Source organism: Artemia franciscana, chromosome 14, assembly GCF_032884065.1.
Source record: "Artemia franciscana chromosome 14, ASM3288406v1, whole genome shotgun sequence".
Taxonomy (NCBI): domain Eukaryota; kingdom Metazoa; phylum Arthropoda; class Branchiopoda; order Anostraca; family Artemiidae; genus Artemia; species Artemia franciscana.
In genome coordinates this window covers 17,541,259-17,563,604 of record NC_088876.1, presented here as the reverse complement: position 1 = coordinate 17,563,604, position 22,346 = coordinate 17,541,259, and the positions used below count along the sequence as shown (strand labels likewise).

General features: G+C 36.2%; 1 protein-coding gene across 4 annotated transcripts in view; it reads left to right on the top strand.

The window, feature by feature from the left end:
• LOC136035413 (uncharacterized) overlaps positions 1-22,346 on the top strand; it is a 38,691-nt gene that overhangs the window by 4,420 nt on the left and 11,925 nt on the right. Inside the window, exons 1-2 of one of the 4 annotated variants that reach the window (XM_065717206.1) lie at positions 934-1,043; positions 21,864-22,017. In XM_065717206.1, coding sequence (XP_065573278.1) covers positions 21,889-22,017 — 129 coding nt within the window. In that variant the 5' untranslated portion in view covers positions 934-1,043; positions 21,864-21,888. Of the gene's footprint in view, positions 1-933; positions 1,070-15,367; positions 15,515-21,863; positions 22,018-22,346 lie in introns of those variants that run through there. The other 3 variants (XM_065717205.1, XM_065717203.1, XM_065717204.1) reach the window with 3 other exon arrangements.

Below are 22,346 nucleotides of genomic sequence, written 5' to 3'. Positions count from 1 at the left end.
CCACCAATCTATATAAAAATTTAAAAAGATGCACAGTGGCGAAACCAAGTGGAGTGGTTTCAGGGTGCATACCTTTAATTTGAAATAACATTAAACGAAGACGTGAAGTTTTGCTATCTATTTCCCAGTTAGACGTCTTTAAAGAAAAAGAATGGGAAGTTTGCCAGATGAAGCTATGCCCTTGCATTGAACGATGCCCCATTCCGAAGAACAAATCAGGGCCTTAGTGAGACTCGTGCAAACAGGGGCGTCGTTTGGGGTCAAGGAGGGGGGTGATTCTCCCCAATAGTGTGGAGAAAAAATCATTATGTATCCCATACCCCTTGACTATAGGGATATGGACCCCTCTTGCCACCCCTCATTAAAAATGCTCGAGATTCGCTCCTGCATACAAAGGATTTGATCAAAGCCTGAATATACGTAAATATAAATTAAAACACAAGAAACTATTAGAAAAATAGGAAAATCTGAGGGAGAGGGCAAGAGAACTGGAGGCACCCACTCTACATATGTGCCTGGTCTTAGGCAGAAACAATTTATCCCAGCTAACACCAGACTTATATTTGCTTTTATGCTTTGTAAGACCGAAGATGGCCCATGACTCTATCATTTCTATATCAACTGATCGTTCTGCATCAAGAGAGCATAGACCACACTGTTCCTGTCCATCAACTGAACATTATTGACAGAAGCACAAGTACTTGCTATTTTTTTTTTTTTTTTTGTTATCTTGTAAAGACTAAGTTTTGCGATTTAACTGCTTTTAAAATCCCATAGCCTAAATTCACAGAGCGGGGGAAGCCCATGCGCATCAATCAAGTATAGTATTATGTTAATTTACTAACTCAGACGACAGCAAAACCCCGAAATATAAAAAAAACCGGCTTTTTAAAGTTGATGTTCCTCATTAGTGACGTCACGTTTTCTAGCCAATGAGAAAGGATAAAAAATCGTCCGATGTTTGAAGATCAATAATTTGTTTAGGAGCAACTGATTCATTCGGTTTAAAGTCCAACTTACCTACAAGTTGATGATTAACTAAGGTTGGCTAATTAATGGATTATTCAAAGTATTTGATAAGTATTTAATACAATCTAGGCTAACATGTCTGTAATGCTATGTAAATGGCCCACATAAGGACATTTTGTCAACAATGTATCTGTAGCCCAATTTAAGCTAGTCTAGTGCATAGGAAGATGATTTTAAGCTCCCATCTTCTCTCCTTCCCTACTTATAGGTTAAGCCTCCAAAGATTTGGTGAATAGGATAGCCTAACATTTGAGCAGGATTTGAATAGGCCTACTAATCTGTCTTTTTACTGGAAAATGAGATCCAATTCAATCTAGAATTGGTAACATTCTGGCCAAGGCCGTATTCAGGGGGGAGGCTAAGGAGTTTGGAGCCCCATCTGAAGTGTTTTTCTGATTAATAGAAATATAACAAAAACGGATATGAATAGATTTTGATGTTTATAAAGTTTTCTTGGTAAATTTATAGCAAACAGTATTACTGGCTTTCGTATAAATTGAATGTACCACTTGATGCCTTTTTTTATGCTCTTTACAAATATAATAATCGCTTCTACCGGAAATTCACATTTAAGCATTTTTCGACCTCTTAAAAATGACCTAAATATGGGGTATAAAAAAGGCTAAGGAAATTGGTCTCAAACCTTAAATACCTTATAACATTGATCTCAAACTTAGTGTTTCATTATAAATCCATTTTTTTTACTGTTATGTAATCCTCAAGCACTGATTTTCCGATATTAATTCGGATAAATTAATTTTTCCAATGTTATGATGTTTTCTTCTTGCTTGACATCGAATTTTAAATAAAAGCATGCGTTTTTGGTCGAAAATATGAAAGCCGGCTATTATGAACACCAGTTATACTGTTTGCTATAAATTTAACTATATTAAATACAGCAATGGTTAGTTTAAGTATTTAATATATGCAATGTTTTACCCCCACACCCCTGATGTGCAAATATATAGCCTAAATTTGTTTCTAAACTATTACAGATTTGCGATTTCAAATATCCTATTATTTTGTAAAAAACAACGGAAAACGCATCCTCTAATTGAAATTTTGGCGACAAGGAAGAAGAAAACGCCATAACATTGATACAATTTATTTGTCCAATTTAATTGTGGAAAATCAGTGCTTGTGGATAATATAACATTAAAAAAATGGATTTATAATGAAACGCTAAGTTTGAGTCCAATTTTATAAAGTTTGAGACCAATGTTTTAAGCCTTTTTATACCCCCGTATTTAGGTCATTTTTAAAGAGGTCAAAAAGTGCTTAAATCTGATTTTCCGGTAGAAGCAATTATTATATTTGTAAAGAGCATAAAAAAAGGCATCAAGTGGTATTTTCACTTTATATGAAAGCCAGTAATACTGTTTGCTATAATTTTACCGGTTTCTTTTGTAAAACTTCCCTGAAAAAATCCTTTGTAAAACCCCCGGAAAAAAAATCCTGACTACGGCCCTGATTCTGGCTTAGGGGCTTCTTCTTGTCTTGGAAAGTTGTTGATATAGGTAAGTGAAACTTTCAGGAAAGAATCCAGGGCCTAAAATATCCCCGGGGAAGATATTGCCAAGCTACTAGGCCTATGTCATCCCTTGTCTAGTGGGCTTAGGAGATTAAATAAATGACAGGTTCTACCTATCTGTATTTTTGACGAAAAATATTGGTAAATGTCTATTATGTAAAACACACTAGAGAACTGAATTTTGGTGACAATAAAATATGATGAAAATAAAATACTTTATTAGCAAAATTGTTAAAGTAATTTGTGAACTATTGAATTGGGAGCTTCGGCGTCGGCTGACCGTCCCAAAGACAAAGAAAAGTCCATTATTAATGCGATTCTAGACCTAGTTTATTATTAACGCGATTCTTGAGGTTTCAAGAATCGCTCGGTTGTTGGTTTGCTTATCTCGATTTTCAGTAGAAAACTATTGTACTTATCATGACAGAATTGAAGTTTCAAAAATCAAGTTGTAGTTTTCACAATTTTGCTAATAAAAGTAGGCTATTCTATTTTCATCATATTTCGTTTTTTCTCTTTAGCATTAACCAAACTTCACTTCTCGAGTGTATTTTATAGACAAGCACCAAAACATTTTACCTTGATTCTAAGTTTTCAATCACTTTTTCATTGGCATAGGTTTTTCAACACGCAATTTGTGTTATTTCAGTGGAAGTTATAGCCTTTTTAATGATGTTTTCCTAAATTCAAGAAATGGATTTATAGATTTGTAAAACCGTATAATTTGGGATTGGGCATAGATTTGAATCCTGAAGCACCTTTCTTGCGCCTAATTTGAGCGGAAGATCTATTTTGTTAGGTTTCATTTTTATAGCAAAGTTTATAAAAGGTCAATACCCTTTAAAGGGAGAAGTAGCGGATGTCTGCGTTTCAAAATAACTCCCAATGAGAGAGATCGTTAATGCTCTGGATGCATTCCTGAATTTCATTCACCGAGGTCAATTGTTTTCCAAGGTAGAGAAAAACTAAACTGAAATTTTACAATAGCCTAGAAGGTCTTTCAGACATTACAAGTAAGGAAGGAGTTGAGAAGGGATCAAAATATCTTTCCCGGTAAATATTTGGCCGAGGCTGTAGATCCCCTACTTATGTTTCTTGCTTTGTCTAGCCAGCATGAAATCGCTTCAAAGTTAATCTATTCTTATATATGGGTGTATTTTCAGAATTTCAATAGGGAGGGGATCCAAATCTGGGAGTTCCTGGGATACCCGTCGAAAAATGTAATCCTAAACGTGTTCTTAAGCCGTCTGAAATCTAATTTATGAAATGACTCTGAAATGGATACCATACCCCCTACACCAAACAGTAAAAAAGTAAAGGTGATCTGGCCTGCCTTGGTTTCTAAAAGCATACTTTTCTTCAAGTGGTATTTAATTAAAAAAAAAAAAAACATTTTACAATACAGAATAACCAATAAACACACATAAAAAAGCATAAGATTAAGTTTACAGTCCTGCTTCCGCGTCTGTCCAGTGGTGGAGGCTCACTGGTGGATTCTTGGCACTCAGCGTGCGTGGCATGAACGAGGCACTGGGATGACTCTATCCTAGCCTCACACTTAGATAGCCAGCTGCGTGGTCTCACTATGGCAGTAGGATGGCAACCACTCTGTCAACCTATGCTGTGACATATTCCAGCTAACATGCAGAAGGGATGTCTTCTAGGATCTATGAATCGCATGGAAGTGGCAGTCAATAGCAATGGAAATCTTACATCTATCACCTAAAAAACTTTGGATAAAACTATCATTATCGAAATTTTTGCAGAACCACCGCTAATCTAATAGAAAGTAAATTTAAAATGTATCTTTTAACCATGGTCAATTTTATGTTTTGACAAAAAATGAAAAAAAGCAACACATAAACAGGTTTTCTAAATATAATTTTTAGGTTTACTTAAAAAACTGTAATATTTCCCAAATAAATCTGGGGCAACTGCCCCTCTTGTCCCCTCAAAACACGCCTATCTGTGTTTTTTTTTCAATGTAATGCCAAAAAAGTCATTTTCAATGAAAATGCCAAAAATGTATTCATTAAAATCTAGGGGTGAGGCCAAATGTCTCCCTGCCATCTTCCCCAATTGACGCCACGGATTCTTTGTGTCGAAGCAAAAGGAAAGCTAGCACGCGTATTTCTAGTTTAAGCAAATTTTTTAGACCTTCTCTCATATCCTGAACAAATGCTCATTCATTTTACTAATGCTTTCATCTCATTTTGCTACGACACCTTGATCAATTGTATAATCTAAGTGTAGAAGTATCTTAGAAAAGAATAGCCTTTAGCTTAGATTACTTCGAATACCACACTGCCTTTCCATGACGAAAGTATAACAGTTCAAAATAGGGATGAGACCTTTTAATCAACAGTGATCTTATATAAAATTTTTAACTGGATGTATCGAACACATACAGTGTTCATCATCAGCAGTAAAACTAAAAAGTAACACTAAGTTCGACATATCCAGTTAAAAATTTTATATATGTTTACTGTCGATTAAAAGGTTTCATCCCTATTTTGAACTGTTATACTTTAGCCTTTTAGATTCTATGGCTATAAAGTTTATTTTCCGTAAATAGGACTTTCCGTGAAATTGGTTGCTGCCTAAATTTGCAAAACAGGACTTAGATGTCGTCGATCACAATCTGCTGTCGTAATTCAAAGCTGGTTGTGTTACAAGACTTAAAATTCACAAAAGAAAGAATTTTTTAAGGGAGTGTTTTGGTATAAATAAGTAAAAGTTCAAATAGGGATAAATCCTTTTAATAGACAATGATAATTCACAAAAAATACTGGATATTTTCGTCAAATGTGCAATAACCGAAATTCTGCTGATGACGGTCACTGCACATTTGATCAAGATGTCCTGTGTTTTTTATGGCACTTGGTATTAACCAAGTGACATATAGCAGTCGCCAATTCTGTCGGTCTGTCGGTCTGTCGGTCTGTCCCGGTTTTGCTACTTTAGGCACTTCCAGGTAAGCTAGGACGATGAAATTTGGCAAGCGTATCAGGGACCGCACCAGATTAAATTAGAAATAGTCGTTTTCCCGATTTGACCATCTGGGGGGGAGTGGGGGCCCGGTTAATTCGCAAAAAATAGAAAAAATGAAGTATTTTTAACTTATCAGCGGGTATTTGGATCTTAATGAAATTTCATGTTTGGAATGATATTGTGTCTTAGAGCTCTTATTTTAAATCCCGACCGGATCTGATGACATTGGGGGGAGTCGGAGGGGGAAAACCTAAAGTCCCGGTTTTGCTACTTTAGGCACTTCCAGGTAAGCTAGGACGATGAAATTTGGCAAGCGTATCAGGGACCGGACCAGATTAAATTAGAAATAGTCGTTTTCCCGATTTGACCATCTGGGGGGGGAGTAGGGGCCGGTTAATTCGGAAAAATAGAAAAAATGAAGTATTTTTAACTTATGAGCGGGTGATTGGATCTTAATGAAATTTGATGTTTGGAATGATATTGTGTCTCAGAGCTCTTATTTTAAATCCCGACTGGGTCTGATGACATTGGGGGGAGTTGGAGGGGGGAAACCTAAAATCTTGGAAAACACTTAGAGTAGAGGGATCGGGATGAAACTTGATGGGAAAAATAAGCGCAAGTCCTAGATACATGATTGACATAATCGGAACTTATTTGTTCTCTTTGGGGTAGTTGGGGGGGGGGGAGTAAGTCTTAAAAATTAGAAAAATGAGGTATTTTCAACTTGCGAACGGGTGATCGGATCTCAATGAAATTTGATGTTTAGAAGGATATCGTGTCTTAGAGCTCTTATTTTAAATCCCGACCAGATCTTGTGATGGGGGCGGGGAGTTGGGAGGGGGAACCTAAAACTTGGAAAACACTTAGAGTGGAGGGATCGGGATGAAACATGGTGGGAAAAATAAACACAAGTCCTAGATAGATGATTGACATAAACGGAACGGATCCGCTCTCTTTTGGGTAGTTGGGGGGGGGGGGTTAATTCTGAAAAATTAGAAAAAATGAGGTATTTTTAACTTACGAACGGGTGATTGGATCTCCATGAAATTTGATTTTTAGAAGGATATCGTGGCTCAAAGCTCTTATTTTAAATCCTGACCGGATCTGGTGACATTGGGGGAAGTTTGGGGTGGGGAGACCTAAAATGATGGGAAACGCTTAGATTGGAGGGATTGGGATGAAACTTGGTTGGAAAAATAAGCAAAAGTCTTGCATACGTAATTTACATAATTGGAACGGATCCGCTCAATTGCGGGGGGGGGGGGGGGGGTAATTCTGAAAAATAAGAAAAATAACGTATTTTTAACTTACGAAGGAGTGATCGGATCTTCATGAAACTTCATATTTAGAAGGACCTCGTAACTCTGATATCTTATTTTAAATCTCAACCGGATCAAACGTAATTGGGGGGGGGCAGTTGGGGGGACCGGAAATCTTAGAAAATACTTAAAGCGGTGAGATCAGGATGAAACTGGATGGGAAGAATAGAAACCTGTCTAAGATACGTGACTGACATAACTGGACCGGATCTGCTCTCTTTGGTGGAGTTGGGAGGGGGAGGTAATTTTGAAAATTGAGGTATTTGTAACTTACGAAAGGGTGACCAGATCTTAATGAAATTTGATATTTAGAAGGATCTTGTGCTATAAAGTTTAACTTTAGGTTCTGACCTTCTCACAAGTGCCAAATGAGCTCTTGGCTCTTGGCTCTTCCGACCTCGTACCTTATGAGCTCTCGGCTCTTCCGACCTCGTCCAAATGAGCTCTTGGCTCTTCCGACCTCGTACCATATGAGCTCTCGGCTCTTCCGACCTCGTCACAAGTGCCATATGAGCTCTTAGCTCTTGTTGTAAATTATCACTGTCAATTAAAAGGATTTATCCTTATTTGATCTTTTATTTATCGTCATGGAAAGGCAATGTGGTCTTAGAATTGGGGCAAATGATGTTTTTAAAGGCAATAACAACATGGCAAAAATAATTTTGGTTTCAAGGCTTTTATACGAAAGAGAATATACATTTTGAGAAAAATAGATACTTCTTAGTATATTGAAAAGCAAATAAGATTTGGTAAAACAGAATCGACAGAACATGCTGACTTGAAGAATGTATTAAATAAAATAAACTAGTTTTTTTTTAGCTGAAAGTAAGGAGCGACATTAAAACTTAAAACGAACAGAAATTACTTCGTATATGAAATGGGTTTTCCCCTCCGCAGTCCCTCTCTCTTTACGCTAAAGTTTTTAATTGTTTTAAAAATTAGAATTGTCACGAAGAGTCAAACTTTAGCGTAAAGAGCGAGGGATTGCGGAGGGGAAAACCCATTTCATATACGGAGTAATTTCTGTTCGTTTTAAGTTTTAATGTCGCTCCTCACTTTCAGCTAAAAAAAACTATTTTTTTTATTTAATTTCTGAACGTTTTTGAATTAATGCATGTTTGATTTTGGCTCTCCGCACATAAATTATTAAAATGAAATTTGTATACTAATTCTCTTTTTGGCTACATGGCTTTCTCTTAATTTTGATCAGACAATCTTGAGAAATAAGGAGTGGGGAAGGAGGCGTAGTTGCCCTCCGATTTTTCGGTTACTTAAAAAGGCAACTAGAACTTTTAATTTTTAACAAACGTTTTTATTATTAAAAAAAAACATCCGTAACTTAAGAATTGACTTACGCAAAAAACTTTTATATTCTTATATTTTCATTATGTATATGAGGGGGTTTGTCCCCTCGTTAATACCTTGCTCACTATACTAAATCTTAAGTTTTGTCCCAATTCTTTAAGAATGACCCCTGAATCAGAAAGGCCGTAGAATAAGTAGTTGAAATTACTAAAAATACTTTAGCATAAAGAGCGATGTATTTGTCTCCTCCTAAATATCTCGCTCTTTATGCTAAAGTATTTTTAGAACCCCTCGTATGCACCCCTCGTTTCTTTTATAGTAATGCTAGTAAATCCTGAGCCCTTTTCATTGAGTTTCTCTTCCCCCTTGACATATTCCTCCAAGGAAAGATACTCCCACATAGCCCCCTCCCCTCAACCCAACCCCCCAAACCAAAAGAATCCCCCTGAAAACGTCTGTAGACATCCCACTAACCATTACTGTATGTAAACACTGGTCAAAGTTTGTAATTTGCAGCCCCTCCCCCAGGGACTGTGGGGGAGTAAGTCATCCCCAAAGACATAGTTATTGTGGTTTTCGACTATGCGGAACGAAATGGCTATCTCAAAATTTTGATCCGTTGACTTTAGGAAAAAATGAGCGTGGGAGGGGGCCTAGGTTCCCTCCAATTTTTCGGTCACTTAAAAAGGGCACTAGAACTTTTCATTTCCATTAGAATGAGTCCTCTTGCGATATTCTAGGACCACTTGGTCGATACGATGACCCCTGGGAAAAAAAAAACAAAAAAACAAATAAACACGCACCCGTCATCTGTCTTCTGGCAAAAAATACGAAATTCCGCATTTTTGTAGATAGGAGTTTGAAATTTTTGCTCTAGGGTTCTCTTATACGTTGAAAGCGATGATGGGATTTTCGTTAAGATTATATGACTTTTAGGGGGTGTTTCCCCCTATTTTCCAAAATAAGGTAAATATTCTCAAGCTTGTAAATTTTGATGACAAGGATTAAATTTAATGAAACTTATATATTTAAAATCAGCATAAAAATCCGATTCTTTTGATGCATCTTTTAGCCTCAAAATTCCGATTTTTAGAGCTTCGTTTACTATTGAGCCGGGTCGCTCTTTTCTACAGTTGGTTACCATGAACTGGTTTAATCCTTGCATTTCATCTGGTGGAATGGTCACATAGCGTCTTTTGAATTTTCAAGTCCGTACTTTGGGGTAAAAAGACGGTGTAAAAATAAATTTAAAAAATATGAGAAATAATTCGCTTAAAACGTAGTTCAAAACACGATGACGGCCTAATCGACCTCTATCTGAGCCGGATTATGTCTGCTTGCTGATCAGGCATCGCGGGCTATAGTCAGGGCTAGATTAGGACCTTTTGAGACCTTGCCCTTGTGAAATTACTGGGCCTCATCAGACGCGATTCGCCAAGCGACTTTATATTATTGGAATTCGTTTAATTTGGTGCTTATCGTTTTCTAGACAGCTATTTTCTTCAGGAATTACTTTGATATATGACGAAGACATGCCTTTGGATGTTATCACTTCCCTGTTTGCTCAGCATTTATGGTTGAGTACTCATAGATATCCATCCATTAATTTTATCAGGTTTCCATAAAAATTAGTCAGCAACAAGCTTTGTAAATATTTTGACAAAAAAATTATTGGGTGACTAAACCAAGGGGTTGTACACCATTTGTTAGGTATACACAATATTGTGCCGATGAATACCCCTCTGGCTTTCTGTAAATGAATGATTAACGGAAACCTTGAATTAATAGCAAATCAATAAGCTATGTAGATTACGGGGAGTTTGTTTTACAAGTAAATGGTCTCATCAACTACCCACGCTACTGGACTTCCCCCGGGAAGAGAAAGCTCACTTGCTTAATATTGCAAGTGTGTGTCTCAGGAGGAGTTTCAATGAATGGTTAAATGAGCCATAGTCCAAAAAACGTGAGATTCACTGGTCTAGGCTTTTAATTAATTTCTGCGTTGCTGCTGATGAACATACCTTCCAATCCATTAAAGAGCAAAGTAGGTCGAATCTGTAAAATGTCGGGTTCATTTTGAATTTGCCCTTAACTACCCAGCTTTAAGTTCTCCGTTCCTTCCACACCAAGTGTCAATAATTTGTGGGCTGGGGTGCCTTTTTCCTCCTACATTAAAAAAAGAAAAACTATTCTGGTTTATTTTCATTGGAAATGACATATTGTCATAATTGGAACGGATCTGTTCACTTTGGAGGAGCTGGGGGGTGTTGATTTGAAAAAAATTAAAAAAATTGAGGAATTTTTAAATTAAGAATGGGTGACCAGATCTTGATGAAATTTAAAATTTAGAAGGAACTCATGTCTCAGAGCTCTCATTTCAAATCCCGACCAGATCTGTTGAAATTGGGGGGAGTTGGAGGAGGAAACCGGAAATCTTGGAAAACGCTTAGAGTAGAGAAATCGGGATGAAACTTGGTGGGTAGAATAAGCAAATGTCGTAGATACGTGATTGACGTAACCGTACTGGATCCACTCTCTTTGGGAGAGTTAGGGGGTGGGGTTCAGTGCTTTGGCGAGTTTGGTGCTTCTGGACGTGATAGGACGATGGAAATCGGTAGGCGTGTCCGGGAGCTGCACAAATTGACTTGATAAAGTCGTTTCCCCCGATTAGACCATGTGGAGGGCTGAGGGGAGAGGAAAAAGTACAAACAATGAGGTATGTATAACTTACGAGTGGGTGATCGGATCTTAATGAATTTTGATATTTAAAAGGACCTCATAACCCAGTGCTCTTATTTTAAATGCCGACCGGCTTTAAGCCTCCGATTTTCCTTTTAAATCAATCTATTGATTCTTAGAATTTTGCTAGAGCTCATACCATGTGAGCTCTTGGCTCTTCCGGCCTCGTCACAAGTGCCATATGAGCTCTCAGCTCTTGTTTGGTATAGGTAGTATATCAAAAGAGTCAAATCAGACGTCTTGACGTCTGACCACTGCAGCGAAACTAAGTAGTACATCTAAAACTTTCGAAGAAAGTATTCTACAGCATGAAAATGCGTCTATACTATTGCCGAAATGGCACAGTAAATATGTAACCCCAATTTCAAACATGGAACCACACAAACTCATAATAGAAACAAAAACACTATTGTGAATTAAAATGATGCACGAAATATGTTAAAACTATAACATTATGTCCTTTTTTAAATTGTTCAGTCAGTTTACCATCAACGTCGAAATAACAGAATTCCTGTCAATTTGGCAAAACTGAAAAATCCTATACATAAGAATAGTTGGTCAATACACTAGGTGGTATTATTCCTTCAGTTATCTTTTACTTTTTGTCAAAGCTGTGGATCAGGGTTTAGAGTAAAATAAACAGAGGAAGATGTTTTGCAGCAGTAAGGATGAGAAGGCCTGGTCAACAAAAATCATAAAAAGCCACCCAAAGAATTGCAAATTTTCACAAATAATCAGTGTCATTGTAAGCAAGTTTCTGTTATAAGACGGGTTTTTTTTCAACTAAAATGACCTATTTACGTTGTAATGTGAATCCCGTCCTGTGTGTATGCATTATTATGGGCGAACCACAAAACCGAGTCGAGACTTGAGACAGTTCTGAATACGTTCGAATTAGGTGTTTCGACCAATACCTCTATTAAGTGCAAATGCAAGAGCTGATCTCATGGAGAGGAGGGGATTTAGAGTTTTCTAAATAGTTAAATTTAGCTCAAAATTAAAGAAATTATGTAACACCTCAAAATTTAGGGGGGCTACTGGCCCGAAAGCTTAACATGTGTAAGTATCTGCCTCTCCCTCTTGAAAACATCCCATTTGGTACCTTAGCGCACCTAGAGGTTGAGGTGGACATTCCTGTAAGGACCCTTCGAGTGTCATACATGCATATTTATGAGCCCCCCTCCAACCATCAACATAAGGTTTTGACATTGGGAAAACACAGTATCCTAGTTGCTTAAGCGCAAATAGGAACAACTAAGTGATATCTTGGAGCTTTGAAACTAGATACACTTGAAATTTTGATACATACTTCGCTGGTTACTATGAAAGAAAGAAGAAAAACACGAAACGCGGGTCTTTTATCATTTTAGTAAAGGAAGTGAAAATCATGTTGCCTGATAAAGATTTAGTCATATTATCAGAATTTAAATGATTACTTGCGGTTAGACACGTTTCATTGTTGCCATATAGACAATTCTTTTTAGTCAATACAAGTTGTATAGGTCTGACCAACCTTTAAAACATTTTTAGTAGAAAAAATTAGGGTGGGGACAATGATGACAATTCACGAAGATTTAAGAACGAAAAGCATTTTTCAACATCAAGGGGGCGAATTAGTTGTTTTTAAAATTTCTTCAATGAAAATACCCCAAAAAAGACATACATACATAAACAAAAGAGCTCGGGCCTAGGGGCGCACAATTTCAGGCGGCGTAATAAATTATGACTGTGTGTTATCTGATCTTCGAAGTACCAGATCCAAAGAGTTTACACACAAAAAAAATCTAGTTACACATCAACTAACAAAAGAGCCAACTTCACACCCTCTTTATCAAACAAAAAACCAGCGACTGGCTTTTCATTGCCTCTTTGCGCTTGTTCTGGTCCTCTGACCCTCAAAAGTACCACCTCTCGTCTCAGCATTCCGCTAGGTCGGTGCTTAGGTCTCCAATCCTTGATCGCTTGTAACCATGGTGCGACATTCCCAGTCGCTTTTTTTTCTTAGATATTCATAGCCATATCCATCTTCTATGTCCCACAAATACTCTGTATAAACTTTTACGATTATATCTTAATTAGTTTAGATTATTATTCTACAGTGCAAATACAAAAATCTAGTAATTATAAAAACAGCAATGGCTGACAAGGCAAAGTCAACTTATCGGGTATTTTTTCCATTTGGAAAAACTTCAAAAATTAGACGACTATTTGTAATCACGAACTTGCCAACAGCAACAGTTTTTTTTTTCGTGACTTAAAATTCAAAGGTACAATTACTTTCTTTTCTCAGTTTCAACTAAAAACCACAGCGAGACTGCATAACTTAACAATATATAAGACTACAGAACTTAAGACTGCATAATAAAGTCTGTCATTTGGGTTGCTGGCATGTCGGTGATATAGTTTTGGGACTCTTAGTCTTTTCAAACTTGATACATAGTTTACGTTTAATCAGATCTGAAGGACGGCTGAAATTTGTTACGCTGAGATGCTGATCTATAGACACATATAATTATTTGGCAAAACCTATAATGTAGCTTATATTGTTTTGCGAAAAAAAATCAATCTCTAGAAAATTTATCATTTTGCAGTTACAAAAATCATTAGGTAATGTTTAGACTAGTCAGGATAGAAATCGATATAAATGAAATACCAGTTAGCATTATCACATATAATCATCATCTGCAGAATCAGTGAGGGTTATCAATCCAACAATTTTTTTGGGGTTTCGCTTCTTTGTGTGCAATTTATTACAAACGATATACACAGCCTATTGAATTACCCATAAATGAACGAAGTTTGAAGACCGGTACACAATAGTGAAGTCACCTCAATGATTTCACGGTTAAATACCGGTGGTTGACCAACTTTTTCATTTACCTCGATAATTCTGAATAACTCAATCAAGCAGAAGAGCTTGAAGTGTTCAACTATTTTTGTTGTAAATCTGCACTCATTCATCCAAGGCTCTGTGCTTCTGCTCGAAAATATTTTGCATTTTTTTTAGTTTTTATGGCACTTGGTATTAATGGTTTTTATGGCAAGTGGCATATAGCGATCGCAAATTCTGTCGGTCTGTCGGTCCCGGTTTTGCTACTTTAGGCACTTCCAGGTAAGCTACGACTTTGAAATTTGGCAGGTGTATCAGGGATCGGACCAGATTAAATGATAAATAGTCGTTTTCCCGATTTGACCATCTGGGGGGGGGGAGGAGTGGGGGGTCGGTTAATTCGGAAAAAATAGAAAAAATGAATTATTTTTAACTTACGAACGGGCGATGGGATCTTAATGAAATTTGACGTTCGGAAGGATATCGTGTCTCTAACCCTTATTTTAAATCTCGACCAAATCCGGTGACATTTTGGGATTTGGAGGGGGGTACCTAAAATCTTGGAAAACGTTTGGAGTGGAGGGATCAGGGATGAAACTTGGTGGGAAAAATAAGCAGAAGTCCTAGATACGTGATTGACATAACCGGAACGGATCTGATCTGTTTGGGGGAGTTGGGGGGGGGGGAGGGTTAAATCTGAAAAATTAGAAAAAAGAGGTATTTTTTACTTACGAAGGAGTGATCGGATCTTAATGAAATTTCATATTTAGAATGACCTCATAACTCAGATCTCTTACTTTAAATCCCGATCGAATACAGAGTAATTAAGGAGCGGAGTTGGGGGGGGGGGAACCGGAAATCTTTTAAAACACTTAAATTGGAAAGATCACTTGGTGGGAAGAATAAAAACAAGTCCAAGATACGTGACTGACATAACCAGAACGGATCCGCTCTGGATCTTGTGACATATGGGGGAGTCACCAATATGACAGTACGACGAAGTTTCACCCATCTTAATCAAGTCCGAACCATTAAAACGTATGCAGAATAATTCTGGAACTACGGAAATGAACATAAACTTTATAAATCCAAAGCATATAAACGATAAAAACATGTAAATATATATATATATATATATATATATATATATATATATATATATATATATATATATATATATATATATATATATATCCTGAGCTGTCAAATGTAGCGAGAAGAGGCAGAAAAAACAGCTGTGACTTCCTGATAGCAGGCGTGCATTGGCCGCTAGCCCGAGTGGTTGCTTCAAGGGAGGGCAGAATGTCGAAGCCGCCTACCGGTATGTTTGATGATTATAGTCACCAAATATTATGTATATTACATAATATGTATATATATATATATATATATATATCTAAAGTATACATATGTTAATAGTCATCAACTATTATAAATAGTTGATGACTATTTTCATAATATACAGGACAACTTTGGTTTATTAACCTAGCAACGTCGGGACTTCTCTGATTGAAAGAACTTATTTTGTTGTTAAACAAGTTACTAGTAAAAATTCGCTTGGATACAAGATCCACGCTTCTAGTGTATGGAGTTTGGCGTGATATTTTCCACCGTGGCTTTTGTTTAATTTCATCAGCGTCGGAAAGTTTTTAGTTCGTCTCCGCTTTGCAATATGGAAAGCCAAATGTTGTCTAGGTTCATACGAGACTTGGATTTGCATAAAGATTCTCGTAGCCAACTTTGCCTTGATTGTAAAGAACTGTGTGATTGGTAAGATTTTAATAAGTTCAGTATAGGTTACGCTACATTTTGCATGCTCTGTAGAGATTATTTATAGCGATCAATTTAGTTTTATTGTTTTAACAGTGTGCTAATTTTCATCGACTTTTTCTTTCTATCAAATTCATGGTAAAATTCTAGTTAATTGACTTCTTGCTATCTCAGAAAGGGTTTAGGTTAGAAAAATGAAACTTTCAGGGATGACTCTACAGACTAAAGTATGTCCCGGGAAGGTATTTTGAAGCAACAACCTCCACTCCTTCTCCCTCAAGGCACTGTACAAGGCACTGTAAAATTAGCACTTTTCGAATGTATAACATATAGCGTAGGAAACTTGCAAAAACATTAATATTCGAAAAAACTGATTGATTTATATAATCAAACAGTTCGTTACAAACGAACTGTAAGTATGCAGTGGCTCGTAGAAGTGGTGTTTGAAACCATACAAAAGGATTTTAGTAATAATAAGTGTATTAAAGGTCTCCTTTTCATGATGATTCCTATTACGGAAACGGTACACGTCCGTTTTTCACGGTATGGTACGTTAGTTTTAACAGTACACGTCCGAAGTTATTTGCACAAGTAGAGAATGGGTTGTCACTCCCACAAACTGATTTGATCTTGATGAAAATTGCTCCGTGAAATTCCAGACAACCAAGAAATTTCCGAATAGGGTTTTCAACCCTTTAACTACAAACTAAGAACTACTATTTTTCGTATCATGGGTGGGTGTTTATTTTACCTTTTTTCACGAGAGGTGATACAATCAACTAGAATTTTACCACATCTTTTTCTAAGTAAAACTGTAGAGGTGCTGAATATAATTTCAGGTTTGAATAAAAAATTTTGAGAATTTTATTGATTTTACTTTCTATATATAGGTGGGAATATCAAATCTTATTTAAATTAATTTTGAAAACAAATTTTTTCCTAGAGAAGTGAAGAGCGAAGTTGAAACTTAAAACAGACAAAAATTATTATTTCGCAGCCTATCTAATATATATCAGTAACACTAGTACAAATAAACCATCTAATTATGTCTCCCTATGTCTTTTAGGATAATGGAAAACTAGCGCTTTGCTGAAAACACAAAAGTCAAGTACCAAAAAACGGGAATATTGGTTTGGGGGTCAAAAGTGAGTATGTAGTCTGACAATAATAAACGAATCAATAAAGCTTTTCATAGTTTTACACCAGTTGTGACATAAGTAATTTTCAGTATACAATTAAAATTATCTTAAAAACATAAGCCTAAAATAAATATATTTTTTTTTTTAATGCGAAGTAATTGAGCAGCATACAGAAATATTGGATTGATTTATCAGGTAGCATTTTGGTCTCGCCAGCTACAATACCAATAGTGAGTAATAAACAGTCTTAAATTGTAAGAAATATGTTTTAGTATTACTAGAAATGAGGATCAAATAAGACATAATGTGAACTCTGGAAATCCGATTATTTCTCTCTATACAACAGTGAATTTATAGCTATGATACAAATTCTAAAGGTAGTCTATAGTCCTAATACTATCAAGATGGCTTTACTTTGAACTTGTGTACAAACTAATCATAACATGTCCTTTTCAGAACCAAAACGAGAGCCAGTCATTGAACTGAGCCATTGTGCAGAAGTAATACCAAATTAAACGTAAAAAAAAATAAAGCAACAATCCTAAAATGGATTGTTGCTTTATCTTAAAAGGGATTGATAATATTTTTATTGTGTAAAGTGTCCTTAATTGGTTTGCTTTTACTGTACCAAAACTCCTATATTATTTTGTGTTTTCAGTAAAGTGCAAGTTTTCTATAATCCTAAAAGCATAGGGATACATAATTAGTTGGTTTATTCATTCTAGTTTTATTGATATATATATATATATATATATATATATATATATATATATATATATATATATATATATATATATATATATATATATATATATATATATATATATATATATATCTAAATATATAAAAATAAGTTGTCTGTCTGCGTGTCTGTCTGTCAGGTGACGTCATGTTTCTGTGTCGACTGACGTCATGAAGTTAGTTGTCGACATTTTTGCTATGACGGTGACGTCATTAATGGTATTTAAGACATGCGTTCACGGAAAAATGTTTAATTGTAAAATGACTGAAGAACCTACAATGGCAACAGCCGAGGAAGCTGCTCAAAGAGTCTATGCCAAAAAACTTGCTGCTGATAGAGAAAGTAAGAAAAGAAAGCGTGCCGAGGAATCACAAGAACAGCAAGAAAACAGGCTTGCAGCTGATAGAGAAAGTAAGAAAAGAAAGCGTGCCGAGGAATCACAGCAAGAAAACAGGCTTGCGGCTAAAGAACGCAAAACCGCGCAGTTAGATGAAAATCCACCTGGAAAGCGAGAGTCAAAACATATCAAAACTGAAAATGATAGCGATGATGATTGGGTTTGGGATTTTGACTTGGATAAGGTCATCAATGCCTACCAGATTTAAGTTAAAAAACAAAGGTTCGGCGATATGTACTTCATAGTGACGCTGAAAAATAAAGAAGAAAAAAAAAACTGAAAAAATGTAAAAAACTAAAAAAAACTAAAAAGAAAAAACACTCCAAGATAAATTACAGACCGGGACACAAATGACGACCGACACAGAGGGAATATAAATGACGACCAGGAACCTCAAAGAAAAATTACAGACTGGGACACCCGGACACAAATCACGACCGGGAATATAAATGACGACCTGGACGCAGGGACACAACTACAACGGGGACGCCGGGGGCACAGGCGGGATGTATAATTGCCGACTGAGACACATGGATTGTTTGAATAGAAATTACTGACCGGGACACCGGGACACAAATGACGACCGGGACACTGGGACACAGGGAATATAAATGACGACCGGGACACTCAAAGAAAAAATACAAACTGGGACACCAGGACACAAATGACGACCGGGACACAGGGAATTTAAATGCTATTTATATGCACAGACAATGGGACAGCGAAGAATGTTGTATATTCGCATGTTTTACGTAGTTAAAAATATATATTTATATCTATCTCTATTCACAGGTGGGACACAGGGACACAGCTACAATGGCGCGTAACTAATATGGCGCGTAACGACTTACGCGCGCGGGGGGGCTTGGGGGGGCGCGAAGCGCCCCACCAACTACATGTTGGGGTGGCGCGAAGCGCCACCCCAACAGCTAGTATATATACATATATATATATATATATATATATATATATATATATATATATATATATATATATATATATATATGATAGGCTGTTATTTAGTAACTTTTGCCAGTTTTAAGTTTCAACTTCGCTCTTTACTTCTCTCGGAAAAACTTTGTTTTTTTAAAGTAATCTTTGTTCGTTTTGATTAAAATTTAATGTAGAAACAAGGCTGCTATAACCTTTTTTCTATATACGGAGTAATATTCTTATACGGAGTAATTCGTTTTAAGTTTTAATGTCCCTCCTTAATTTCAGTTGGAAACTTATTTCTTATATAATTTCTAATTATCATCGATCTAGGGGAGATAAGACACATCTAGAAAATACTGCAAACAAACTTAACAGCTACGAAAAACTTTCATTCTATAACATAAAGTTAATTATCCATCCTTTACAAAGCAATACATGTTTTTCGGGAACGTTTATTTTTCCATGAGCAAAAGGCTGTTTTTACTCGGCCGACTTCACCTGGAAAAGCTATAATGAAGGCAGGGCTTTATAAAGCACCTACTGACTAGCAGGAACTACAAGGCTACTGTAACATAAGAGAGCTGTTTAAGGGCTCATTTAATAGCTTATATTTGTACCTAATCGCTTTTTATAAATTTTTTTTATATAAAAAAGTCCCCTTTCGGTTGTTTCCTTCATTTTTTTTAGATGAATAAGGTGCCTTTTTCAATAAAGTGACCAAAAAAAAAGGCGTTTTTCAAAATGTAGGAGGAACAAAAAAAACTAAGGGGGCAAAGACGCCCCTTCCCCTCAATTACCGCCGTTAGAACTAGCACACAGGCTTCATTGCAGAGTGAAGTTTGAAGGTACAATTCGAAGTTGTTGATCATTCAAGCTTAATTTTTGGTAGATTTTTAGTTGAAAAGTTTTCAGTTTTAGTTAATTTGTTTTAGCAATAATCCTTTACTTTGAAGACTTTGAAGACTTGACGGTTAATGAAACTTACTAAGAGGGTCTGGAGGGGGAGTATATGTGGGGGGCTCTTATAAGCCTTCAGTTCAGGGCTTTGGACCATAATTATTGCAATGGTACCATTTTATGCTTTTAAACGCTTCCACTTAAGAAGTGGTACCAAAGTGCCGTTTTTACGACACTCTTGGATGGTAAATTGATAAAGAGCACGTAGATTTGAGTACGGTACTAGGCATAAGATGAGCCCTCCCGGGATATGCTTTAAAAAATTAGTGCATCACATGTACAAAAATATTGGATTATCTGAAAAGTAATTCTAAGAAGGGACAAACCGCGATTAAAAAAAAAAAGAAAAAAAGAAGAAAATCCAAGCTGGAATCAAACGCATTATAATCTAATTTTAAGTCCAGCGCTGTACTAACAGAACCGCGCTTCTAATAATGTAATTTAATATATTGGTGTTTTTAGGACTTAAATTGGGTGGCCTATTAAGGGAGCCTGAAGGAGGAATTTGTGGGAGGTGTTCTTGCAAACCTCCAGTTAAGGGTTTTGGACCATAATTATTACAATGATACTGTTATATGCTTTCAAGATTCTTGGCTTAAAAACTGGCTCCGGAAGTGTTGTTTTCAGTGCTATACCTCACTTACGAATGGTAGAATTTATTAAAAGCACGTAGATATGAGCAGAAGTTTTCAAATAAGTTCTGGTAGCCCACTAGCCCCAGCTTTTCCACGTGAGACATGACCCCAAAAGCGCATTTTTCGTGCCAGATGGCACTTGCAAACGGCGGAATTTATATAAACCACATACATATGAGAAATAGCTTTTGGACCTTTAAGCATCTCTTTGATGTTCTGGTAGCCCGCTAGGGCTGCTGAAAAAAAAAAAAAAAAAAAAAAAAAAAAAAAAAAAAAAAAAAAAATCGACCATGCTGATTCCAATGGTACAGTTTTCATTTTGGTCTGACGCCAATTTCGAGGGGTTTGAGACTTTTTTTCGGAATCACCATTAATTTCTTTTCGCAGTAAACTTTTACCGAAATAATAGTTATCATTCCTGAATCAGTGTGAGATGGAAATTTTTTCACTAGGCATTTTTTTCAAAGGGCGTTTTTTAACTTTTTGTTACTACAGGCTGTGGTTCGCTCTTTACTAGATTGCAGCTGCTGCTACAAACATGACTAGAATCGCGAGAGAATTCATCGCATACAATTCAAAGATAAATATGAGGGTTGAGGGGGGATTCTAACCCTCCCCCCAACCCTCATATTTTAAATAACCTTTATATTTTAAACAATTTAGATATAATATTAAGTTGGGAAAATTTAAATGTAAAAAATGTGTTAAATGAAAATATAGATCGACCTTCAAAACCACACAAAAACAATAAAACTTAGCCTGTATATGTGAGGACTGTTAACCCCCTTTAACTCTCTACTCTTTACCCGTAATTGTAACCCCCACCATAGTTCGTCAAGAACGAATGCTCTGATACAAGAGAGGTGTTAAAATTTTTTAAATATCTTCTCCACGACGGCTTGATTATAAAATGATCTACTTGTCCGAATCTGCTTTTGACCATAAGATATTTAGTTTCAAATGTTTTTAAAGGTAATTAAGACGTAACTACGAACTGGCTATATTTGTTGCACTCTAGAATGCTTTCAGATAGCAGTGGTTAAACATTCCCGTAAAAAAGAGGGGAGGGGAGTATACAGATGGGACACCCATCCTCTTTAATAAGTCAAGATTCGTGTGTTGACTCTGCCTTAAACAAACGCTGAGCAAAATCTTAACATTTTTAGTCTGTCGGATCTTAATAAAGGGAGATTTAACAATGTCAGGTTGAATAAAATAGAATAATATGCGGAATAAAACTCTTCTTTGAGCCTCTCAGAAGTAGATCTTACAATTCGATTTCTTAATTTTTTAAAGTTGTAGCCTCAAAGCACTTGATTAACTATTTACTTTTTGCTTCCAGTAAGACTACCCAAAAAATTATGATTAATGCCAACAAAATTTGTTGGTTATTCCCCAAAGGACGATTGACAAATTAAAATCAAAACCTTCTTTTCGAATTTTCTTCGCTTTTTTGGACCTGACAATTTGACTTTCATACTTTGTAGGATTGCAAGCATCTAGGAAGTGCGATGAACTTTTCTTCATGAACTTTATTTTCTAGTCGTGGAAACTGTGCCAGGAAAAAGATGTCGTTTGATTCTTCAGCAGTTGAGTTTTCCCAACAAAGTATCGTTTCGGTCATGGATCGATTTGTTAAAGCTGTTGCGAATATGAATGAAAATATTCTCGTGCCACGTGCGTTAATGGACGGAAAGGTAATTTATTATAATGTTAAAGAAAAAATAATAATGTTTTTAACTGAAAGTAAGGTGCAACATTAAAGCTTAGCAGAAGCAAGAATTTTTCCGTATATGAAGGGGGACTGCCTTCTCCTCAACCCCTCTGTCGTTACGCTAAAGTTTTTTTTTTAGTGCTTTAAAAAAGGCTCTTATTCCAGCTTAACTGCGCTTGTATTTCAGCATTCGTTCTAAAAGAGCCAGGACAGAAGACAAACTTTACCGTAAAGAGTGAGGGTTTGAAGAGGGGACGGCATCCCTCATATGAAGAATAAATTCTGCTCGTCTTAAGTTTTAACATTGCTCCT